Raw genomic sequence first — 11421 nt, 5'->3', positions numbered from 1 at the left:
AGGTGGTAAACAGTTTAATATTTCGGGACAGTACAAAGTTTGTCATGGTATTGTTGTAGAAAGTCGAGCTGTAGCCCGTTTAAACTTGATTTTAGTAAGGTCATCCAAACTGCGGGTGCATTCTCTCCATAAAGAGTTCTTGGTCAGCCTGTACCATTGTGAGGGACTTGCAGACGTCTCCAAGTGGGGTATTAATTTGGAGAGCAGAGTATCATCAGGTAAGTTCATGGATCGTACTAGTTATTTTGTTTGGAGTATTATGGATCGGTTCATCATCGACGGTTGGTGGATCATGTGAAGCATCACTTTAATAGAGGATCGCAGGGAGACGCTAAATATGCGACGAAGACATTCATTTTGGCAGGCTTCTAGATACTTAAAGTGAGAACCATTGAGGGCAGCGATGGCAAGGCCGTATTCCAGTTGTGATCTGATCATCTGGACATAGAAAACGAACTAAAAGGAGATGGCTGAAATCTTTTGAGTCGACACCGAGGACGGCTACCTGGTTCATTGAAGATCGTGCTTTAGCAGTGTTTTGTTTAATAAGAGCAACAGGTATCAATAGAACCACCAGCTTTTATAGGAATGCCAAAGTATGGAAAAGAGGGTTCACGAGGTAGAGATGTATTATATAGGTAATATTGGTGATCATCATTGGGAGGCGCAACAACGACGCATTTGGACGGAGTCCAACGGTAGCCCACATGATAGCTATGGTCCTCACAGCTTCGCGGGAGTGAGTGCATTTCAGTTGCTGGGGCGATCAGGACGACATTATCTGCGTAGAGGAGAGATATGATCTTTGTAGCAGATTGGGCGGCATCAGAGAAAGTAACAGAGATTGCAGGCTGTGGTCTTAGGAGTTCAGGTAGATCATTAATGTAGATAGAATACAAAAATGCGGATAGTATGGAGCCTAGTAACACACTTGTAACCGGAGAGAATCGAGAGGATACCGTATTGTCGGGTAGAACTTCAATCTGTACATCATCAAATAAATTCTATAAAATACCAAGCAACAGTGTTGGTGCAAAAGGTTGAAAATTTTCGCCATATATAGGATCGGTAAACAGTGTCATAAGCTGATTTGATGTCGAGGAAGATCAGGACTGGAGTAAATCGATGATAACGTTGTGTATTAAAAATCTTTTCCACAAGATGTTCACCATCGAAGAATACCTCGTATAATTTCAATACAGAAAGAGTTTAATTCATCTCTGTTCCAATCTTCAAAAGTAGCTGTAATTTTCTTAAAGTCTTTTATAATATGTAGATAAATTTCACAGATTAATTGGATATCACCTTATTCTATAAACATTTGTATATATATTACAATTAACTTATTATAAAAAATATACCATTCCTTCTTTTCTTTGAATTAATTTTTACCAATACTGTTGTGAACCATCTTGACATAATGCCCACTTCTTGATTTATTAATGATCCCATCACAACATGGAGAGACATCAGAAGCTTTAGCGGCAATAGCTTGAAAGATAGGTTGAATGATAGACCATATTTTTGAATGACCGTCACCAGGCATCAATGAGAGAACTTTTTCACTAACCAAAACACTAGAACCAACAAATACAATAACATTCATATCTAACATCCTTATCACGACGAATAGAATCTAGAAAATAAGAATTATCATCATCTTGATCTAGATAAGGCAGAAGTAACTCAATATAGGAGTTAACAACTGTGCCTGCTTCTATCAATAACATTATCTTTCTTGGGCGTTTTAATTTTAAGTAAAGCTTTTCAATGTAATGTGCACTTATGATTTGGGTACCTAAAAAAAAAGAATCTATTTTGGAAAGCAGCTCTGTTATATACACAAACTGTAAAATCATGATCGCTCATATTTAGCACTAGATTTTGGCCCATTACGGTTAAACCTATGAGGCCAATATCAGCATCAAAACGAAAAAAAAAGTAAAGCGTTTTGAGCTAGTTGTTCTATATAATCATAGTAGCTAAATTTTCGTTACCATCCTTTATTTAAAATATAAGCTTCTTTATATATACATATACACTTTATCATACCGCATTTTATGCATGTAATTCTACTATCAGTTCGATACTATTCCGAAAATAGTGGTTACATTTTAGAAAAGGAAGTAACAACTGTTATTAAAGATAGAAAAATAAAATTCTTGTCATTCTGATTAAATGGTTTGACTAACTTATAAGAAAATATATCCGTGAAGTATGATCATAATGAAAATAGCCCCTTCCCTCCTTTTTCTTTAAGGTGGAGTTATTCTGTACAGTACAGTATCCATACTGCCGAAGACTATCAAAGTAGATAGCTCAAGTCACGAACATCAATTGTGAAATATCATATGCAAATAGAAACAACAAAGTAAGTGTTTTTATTACCATATTACTGTAACTAGCCTTCTTTTCTCCTTTAAGAGTAAGAGGTTTTGAAATAGTTTATAGAAAGCAAATATGCTTCATAGTCATACCTTTCTGTAAACTCATTAACCAAATAAAAAGGACAATAAATAAAGTACATAGACATCTACAAAGCTCATTTTGACTCTTTTCTAAACATCATTAGACTACTCTTCTTCTACAAGTCATCAATAATTAGATTCATTATTATACAAAAGTTTTAAAAATAGATATTTATTTATTGATAATATGTGTGTTTTTTTTCATTTTTAATAAATAATAATAATAAAAAAGGGGTAATGATCCAATTAGCCAGTAGCTTCATTATATAATAAAAAAGGCTACTGTTTCCAGAAGCAACCAACCGTGGAGGTTGATCATTATGTGCTTCCTTTCACAGTCTTATTTAACGAGAGACGCGAAAACTACAAATGAAACATACTCTCGATATTGGACAATAGAAATGACTATTATCCTCACAACGATATTAATGAATGTTTATTTAAAGTGACCATCATCATTAGAACTTCACTAAAGATTGTTTTTATTTAAAGTGACCTATGTCTTTAAACTTCACTAAAGATTGTTTATTTAACGTGACCATTATCCTCAAAACTTCACTTTAACAAAAAAGAAGAAGAAAAAAAAAGGAAAAAACAAAAATAAGGGTGTGAAATAAAAATAGGAGAAGAAAAAAAAATTTTTTTTCACATAAACAAACGGTCTAATAGGCGCAATGCTTTCCATGGAAGAGCATAATTGAACCTATTTGTCTTTGTTACACTTCGGATAGATCTTCCCTCTCTCACTCTCCTTTTTATTATTATTATTAGTTGCCTCCTATAGAATTATAAATGATTTGTATAACGCTTTAACGGCTAAATCCTGCTGCAAGATATCAAATATCAGACTATCCTTTATCAGTGAAGTAGTTTATTCAATGAAAAGAGAAAGATAGGATAAATGCTAGTTATAAATATCATGAACTGACTTAGAATGTCATGTTCCTTGATTAAACAAGTGGATCAAGGAATTCTATCTAGATTCCCCTGAAAAATTCTCTTGATCCACTTTATCAAATAATATTAAAACTTCTAACACTTTATTATCAACAACATACCTTATTCGGTCGTAACTAACACTTTTTTGATTCGAATCTTATCTTAGACTTCTTTAACAATTCTTATAAATACTCATCAATTTAAATTCATAAATAAAAATGATTGACTTTAGAACTATTGTTCCGTTTCATTGACTTTTTTTTTTATCTTTTTATTATTTTCATTTTATAATATTTTTTATTTGATATTTTACAAGTAATATCACAGTTTTATCTATGATTTTAACAGTTAGGTATTCATATAAGAATATCTAAGATCAGGGAGGCATTAGAAAAATATTAGTTACGACAGAATAATCCTACTTAGTATTGTCAGTAGAGTGTACCAACTTCCTTAAGTTTATAAAACATGAAGAAGTATAATACATAAATAAGTTGAAGCCGCATTCCTTTATACTATTTGTCCATGTACTTTAAGTCTAAAATTTAATAAAGGAAGAGTAAGTGACTCTGACTATACCTATTTATTTCGATGGTCGTTGAATTCTTATAAAAAAAAATTGTTTGATGATATGAGATTATAGCAAATGCATGCATAAAAGGGAAATGTTTTTTTATTTTTATTTTTTTTTGAATACCACAACTCGGCAACTACACCTAAAAGTTTGGGTTTATAAACAAAAAAATTGTGGTAAATATAATAACTTGATCGGAAAGGGTAGCGCCTTTCTGTTGGCCTAGCGGCGATCATGGAGAGATGAACTTTGTTAGCTGTAGATGGGAGTGATTAAATAATAAAATCGGGGTTAGTTCTGAGCTTTAATGATAACATGCTACCTTCCAGGATCCAATGTTCAACACCAGGCCTTCAATGGAGGTCGATAAAAAGATGTTGTTAAATCGCGGGGTAATTTCCTACCATGCAAGAGAGGAAAGCCCGCAGCATTGAGAGAATTTCTGGGAGTAACACGGCTGTAGTAGAAGCAAACAAGAACAGAATCTAATCCACCTCTACACTATAAAGGACTTCCTCTTCAATAATTTTTTTTTCTCATATAAAATAAAAAAAAATGAAAAAGAAAGGAGGATGGGCTCTAAAGTTAATACGTATTGTGTAGTACAATTGCTATAAAAAGTTACACGTTATTTATTTAGAACCACTGTCATACTTGTTACGGTTACAGAATACTTGTAAATTATAATATGTAACAGTAAGGAAATTAGTTTGGTTATACACAAAGACTTGAAATAGAAGAAATATTATGTAAAGAATTGACAAATGAAGAAGATGTTGTTAAATGTAACAAATTAAAAAACAACAACAACAATATAAAATAAATAGCAAATTTTTAATGATGAGGACACAAAGAAGGATTGATAGCGCAAAAAATAGTATGAAACTGATGGCAGACTTGTTATAGCTGATACATCAAATAAGCTATCCAACATTAAAAATAACTACTTTAATAATAAGGAAGGATATTAAGGGTACTGACTTAGTGGCCAAAGTTGATAAAAATGATAGAAGATATATGAATCCTTTTAACATTGGTAGTTGGGTAAGAAATGTAGAGAGCTGAAAAACCTTTAGAAGTTGTGACAATGATCAAACAGGCAAATTTGTGAATTCTACGATAAATATTTAATACCAAACCTTGGTCATACAAGACAAAGAATCTATGGATCAAGGCTATATATCGTTAAAATGAAAGTTATGGGCATATTTTAAGTTACAAAAAAAAATGCAATTTTGATTTTTGATTAAGTTTTAAATAAAATATTTATTATTCAATCTGAGTATATGTTCCTGATATTTTTTATATTTTATTTTATTGAATCAAAGACGACTTGAATTCAATAAGGTTTATATTATTTATAGGATATTATATACAGTATAATATGATAATTCAGCCAAATCAAAAGACCAATGGTCGCCCAATATATTAACTATATATGGGACGTAATTCATGGAAACCGCACTTTACAATATTATGTTTTTGGCAAGTTTTACAAGATTTTACTAAATTGACAGCATCTTCTAATAAATGCGGCCAATGTAAGCCATCGTTATGAATAGCCTTTACTATACTTTCGGCATCAAAATGTTCGAATACGTGAGCTTTTGTTAAAATAGCTCTTCTTTCATTCTCTGGTGGTGTCATGCAATCTCCATTCTTATACTCTGTATAATTTATTTTAAATTTCTCGTTTTGCTTTTTGATTTTTCTAATTTTTTTAAATATCTATCCATTTTATTTTATTGGACTTATCAAGGATCATATTCTCCCCAATTTTTTCCATAGGAGGGGATAAACGGCTTAGTCGATCCACCAGAACATTATCTATGCCTGGTGTTATAATTGTAGTCATCTTTTATAACTAAGTTAATAGACATAAACCATCATTTATTACATAATAAAGATGTTATTCAAATAAGACCTGTATATTGTACTTTACAGCATGATGTGTATTATACAATATTTAGTTTTAATAACGGTCATTGTTAGAATATTCGAGTATTAAAAAAATAATAATAATATTCATTGTATTATGTAATAATAAGAATTCAATAGGGCTATGACTGTTATATGTTGTTACATAATCACTCACATAAGTCATACATATTATATATACATCTATAATGTTGAATATTGTTATGTAATAACATCTTAGAGGATGATAATAATAATAATAGTGGCTCATAAATAATTGATATTATTGTTATAGCTGGAATATTCACTGTGAATTAATATTAACGTGTTGCTTACCCCAGAGATAATGATTAGGTATATTTTTAGTAACAGCGTCAGCTCAGGGAGAATAAAGAATAAAAATATATCATACTACAAGCAGAATTATTTGGAGACAAAATTTGTGCTTAAAGGCTTTGTTATAGTAGTATTCACCTATCTAAATCATACTTCTATTAATATCACTCACCTTGCAAAACATATAAATAGCCCTTATCATTTTTCCATGTTATTTTCTTCTGGTACAAATTTTGTATTTTTTTTTCCTTCAATAAATTATACCGAGTTTTCACAGACTTGACGTTTCTATTTTCTCTTACCTATTCTTTTACATTTAAAACACCTGGCTTTCTTGTCATTTCAGCTTTTCGCCTGGCTTTTTTCAGCTTTTTGCTTGTGCTGTGGTTGACAGGTAAGAATATAATAAAATATAAATAAAAGGGTCAAGAGAGAATTAAAAGAATACAGATAGAAGAAGTACGTTGAGGTTTGTCAATAAGTTTATTAAGAGTTGAGTTCAATTAAAGTTCAACTATGTTCTAGTATGTTTTCAATTATACAAAATAAGGGTTAATAATGTAAGAGTATTTATATATTTCGTGAATAAGGATGATGAGTAATAAGAAGATGAAAAATATAACAAATTGTATTTGATAACATAATTTTAGAATGATTACTAAGAGTTATAATTATAGATATAGATATGGATTCATGTCTTTTGTATATATTTATTTTTATAACTAATATGTGTACTCTGAGTGAAATCAATTGTTTACGCGTATTTGCATTATTCTTGATTTTCTTCAGTTTAATATTCAGCAGAAGGAGATTTATTTTTAAATGTAAGACTTTTATTAAGTATTTTTTCTATATAATGGTAAATATACTAAATATGTCTATAGACAGAATTATTATACAAGTGCACAATATGTTCTATTATGACTATTTCATCTTATTGAATTAAGTTACAAATCTTACAACCATGACAAGTTACGTTTGTTGAACTTCAAATCGATTTTTATTTATTATGTTTATTCAATTTTTTTTTTTATTATTTTATTCTTGGACAAGCAATCGTAGTGAAACTGTTGGTATTTTAACCGACCTCACTAAACTTTATCACAAGCCTTTCATCGATGCCTGTCAGTTATTGCTTAATAAATTAGCCAGCTGTGCATCAAGTGTAAGAGTGATGAGAAATCTAATCAGATCTCATGCTTTACAAATGGAAGAACCTTTTGATCTTGCAGTTCACACAGACCTCAATTTCACGAGAAGTGATCTGCACCCATTTGTAAGTTGTAGTATTGTAATTCTATTCTGCAAACTAATGTATTCTAGTGAAGTTACCAGACTGAACAGGCCATACTATTTATGTACAACCAATATGTTCTTTAAAAAAAAACCGTATTTCTCGAACGTTACAAAGCATACATAATATATATGCTACAGCACTTCGATACATTATCCGCTTTCTACAGTCTCTAGACTGCAAGACTGCGATGGTGCAGCCACTTTAGGTCTCAGCGGGCAATCAAAAATGCTGTCAATATTTTACTCAATGGCTCAAAAAAAAAATATAACAAAAGTAGAAGAAAAACAGCAGATAAATATGAAAGCAACCACTCTGACTCCCTTCATTCAAACATAGGGAAGAATAGATTAAGGTACAATCCATAATCTTTTTTTTGTTCTACTTCTTGAAGCATTTATCTTTTTTATACCCCCCCCTTTTTTTTTTAAAAAAAAGAAATTACAAAGAGAAATTTGAAGAAAGTGACCGTAGCAAAATGCCTTTAATTGTATTTGGCAATGGCCTGAAAAAAAAAACAAATCCCATGTAAAGCTTAAAGGTCTAAGGCATGGTACGGCCGAAAAAAAAAAAAGGTATATAGACAGTTAAAGCTGCGTGAAAATCTTGATGAGCTGATACTTCTGGATATAGACGAGTATAACACATTAAAAGTAAATCACATACGTGCATATATTATATTATATAAATAGTATTAACTTCTTTCATAGACCTGCAATAGCTGCTTTCAATCAAGCGTGAAAAATGTCAAGCACGGAGAACGCGAAATCCATCAAGTAATGAATCTGCAAACAATGTAATATATATTGGAATTGGGATGTCATGGCCTCCAAAAATATGTTTAACCATTGCCAAATCCATTTGGAGTGGCAATGGCCGTCCAAATGTCTTCCAACAACAAAGCGCCACCTCGAATATGCTCACCTCAGCTCACTCCGGTGGGCTTATGGCTTAAAAATTTTACAGGTAAGAAATCTTTATAAAATAGTAATTTCATCTTTTTTTTCTAATTTCCTTTTATTAATCAGATAAAAAAAAAAGAAAGAAAAAAGAAAAAAAAACCCTTTTGATAGTCAAAAAGGGAAAAAGAGCAGAAAACAGTATCTTCAAATACAAATTTAATGACTGCATAACAATATGGTCAAATTAGTACCAAGAGAAGGTGTGTGTGTGCGGATGTTTCAGGAAGGATTTTGACATGGTAATCAAGTTCAAAAAAGCATACTGCGTATTGTCAGAGTGTAAAAAAAGTGTCTTTCTACGTTTGCAAGAAATATGGTTAAGTAGAAGAGATAAAGAAGGATCAGCCACAGTTATTTAGATATACACTTTATTTAGGAATTATTAGGACACTTTTTAAAACAAAACAAAATAAAACAAAAGTTTATATAAATTGCAAACAGGCAAAGGAGAAGATAGGATTAGTTCAACAGGAAACAATATACACATATAAATAAATATATGTAAACGAGTCCCTTAGTATAAGAAAGAATAACTAATAAATATATAATAGTGCCATTATTATCTTTAGTCATGATATACTTTCTAGCCATTAGATGCAATAATCGTTTTATTACGCTTCTTGAAGGCCTCCATACAATATATCATTATCAACTCTTAGAGCATTATTTATTATTCTAATATTTTGCTTGGGTAGCTTTATTATAAATACCACACACATCCAAAAAAATAACACTAGAATTCTATTAAGCATATATAACCAAAAAGCAGTCAAAGAGGACTACTTAAACCATGGAGTAAAATTATCATACTTTATCTTGATCTATATAATAGCTTTATCATCCTCTTATATTGCACAATGAAGCTATAAGTTTATAAAATTGAATAGTGCACTAACTAAGTTTAGTTGTATAAAGATAAACGTCTTTTTTCTTTTCTTTAGCTATTCTAATAAAGCATAAAGTGAATCTGTGTATTTGAGATATATTTATACTAATAAGCTCATTATTTTTTAAAATACTAGACTATATAGGATTAAAAAGAAGCTACAAATAAGCTTATAACACGATGATTCAATTAATGTATTTCCTTGTAATCAAATATAATCATTCACAATTAAATGTATAAATGTTAGGTATTTTGTATCTTTTTTATTAATTATAGTTGTTACTGTTTAAGTGAATGACTGTCTTCTACGTGACTGGTTCTATTAGATTTCACCACATCTTTTCTTTTTTTTAAACTCAATTTAAGCTTCAGAAGCATAACTAATCATAAAATATGCTGCTATCATATTTTTTTTTTTCATTTGTGTTTGTTATTTCTGAAATGGACGCATCTGAACGACAGAAGTATACCCCCTCACACCTCCCGAGGGCGTACAAGCAACTGAAGAGACACTCCAGGCTGATCAGGCCCAGCCATTTCACGGCCGTGGAATAGCCGGTTGATGATCATAAAGAAAAGAAAAAAAGAAAAGAAAAAAAAGGAAATTTTACAATTTTTTGACCCCCTTTTTATATCTTTTTTTCTTCTTTTTTAAGGAGTAAATCCATTTAAGGAGTAAAAAAAATTTTATCCAATCAATTTGAATATAGGTCTTCTTTTGTTTATGAGCATGTGCATTGTATATTTATGAAGAGCTTTTTAGTTACAAAAAAAAAGAGTCATTAACAAAACACAGTCAATTAGAGAGGTTAACTTAGTTTTATTTCTCTTTATTCAGAACTAAAATAAGACAAAAGTGGATAAAAATTGTAGACAGATAAAAGAGATGGAATTGTTTCAACAGGAAACAACACATACAAAAAGCAAAATATTTAGTGCAAGAAAGAACAAATAATATATTACTTACATTGAATGTAATTAGGAGAGAGGGAAAAAAAACATCAAATTATAATGCTAATTTTATTTTTTTGAGATTGAATCAGTTTTGCTTTCGGATCTTCATAAACATATTGCCCAGTATGCTCCCTTAATATTTTTTTTAAGAAAAGGGTGGGCGGGGGGATAAGGGAAAGAATCTGACTTAAGAAGGCTTATGAGACTTGGTAGCTATAAAAGCAACTTTGTTCAAGTACTTTGGGAGAAACACGTTGCATAAAATTGCAAACAGACCTTTTATACAAGTTTGAAGTACATAATCTACTTGATTTATATACAGTAATAAGCGAGTAATCTAGTGAAAGAATGTAAATTGTTTATGTAGCTTTATAAAAGTCATTGATTAAAGTCACTTGATCAATAATCAGATAAACCAAAGTTAATGCAATATGATCATTCTTAATGGTAGTGTTCCCAGAGTTGAAAAAAAAAGGCAATAAAATAATTTAACGAAAGTGAATGGAGGGAGGAGACTTCAAATAATAAGAGTATAAAGATATATAGTATATCATTCAGGGCATTGACAGTTTTATTACACCCAAAATAATGATAGTATAAATAAGGAGCGATAAACGATTCGTAGTATTTGAACAGGATATGCTAAAAATAATAACTGGAACAATGAAGACTGATAAGAGGAATGATTTATTTATTTATTTTTCTCCCTATGATAAGAAACAAGAACTCAGTAAGAAGCTTATTTCTAATAAGTTTACTAGGAACAATAGAAACTAAATCAATTTCATTGTCTTGATTATAAACTAGCTTTGTGTAAATACAAGTTCAAATCAATAAAGAATTCAGGTGGTCACAACACGACTGTGATATACATCCTCTTTCCCAATTAAGACTCCAAAATAACATGCTGTCTGTTTATGTAAAGTTAAACAATAAGCGATTCAAATCTTGTATGTATAAAGCATCAACACTAAGAACACCACTATTACCCATCAAAAAATAAGTATAATATAGAGGTAGTTTATCTTAATTAAACAAAACATTATTACAGTCTGCAACCTACATAATAAGTTGGGAGTGAAAGCCGACAT

At 30.6% G+C, this 11421-nt stretch overlaps 2 protein-coding genes across 2 annotated transcripts; one reads left to right on the top strand and one right to left on the bottom strand.

Moving 5' to 3' along the window:
- Window positions 1–1014: 1014 nt before the first annotated feature.
- Window positions 1015–1893, bottom strand: BX663DRAFT_535907 (uncharacterized protein; the record flags this gene model as incomplete). Its single annotated transcript, XM_051530609.1, is given in 4 exon segments — window positions 1015–1311; window positions 1393–1565; window positions 1585–1798; window positions 1845–1893. 4 exon segments carry the CDS (start codon window positions 1891–1893, stop codon window positions 1307–1309), a joined length of 441 nt encoding a protein of 146 aa, XP_051383846.1. The 3' UTR covers window positions 1015–1306.
- Window positions 1894–7155: 5262 nt separating this feature from the next.
- Window positions 7156–7674, top strand: BX663DRAFT_347136 (uncharacterized protein). The gene is made up of 2 exons (XM_051522163.1): window positions 7156–7510; window positions 7563–7674. The coding sequence occupies exons 1-2, from the start codon at window positions 7244–7246 to the stop codon at window positions 7572–7574; spliced, it is 279 nt and encodes a 92-aa protein (XP_051383845.1). The 5' UTR covers window positions 7156–7243; the 3' UTR covers window positions 7575–7674.
- Window positions 7675–11421: the final 3747 nt, after the last annotated feature.

Source organism: Cokeromyces recurvatus (assembly GCF_025118155.1).
Source record: "Cokeromyces recurvatus strain NRRL 2243 chromosome Unknown BX663scaffold_9, whole genome shotgun sequence".
NCBI classification, from domain to species: Eukaryota; Fungi; Mucoromycota; class Mucoromycetes; order Mucorales; family Mucoraceae; genus Cokeromyces; species Cokeromyces recurvatus.
This window is presented reverse-complemented; position numbering and strand designations above follow the sequence as displayed.

Excerpts from the sequence above, each read along its gene's own strand:
- BX663DRAFT_347136 (XM_051522163.1), top strand. The coding sequence starts at position 7,244 with ATGTTTATTCAATTTTTTTTTTTATTATTTTATTCTTGGACAAGCAAT.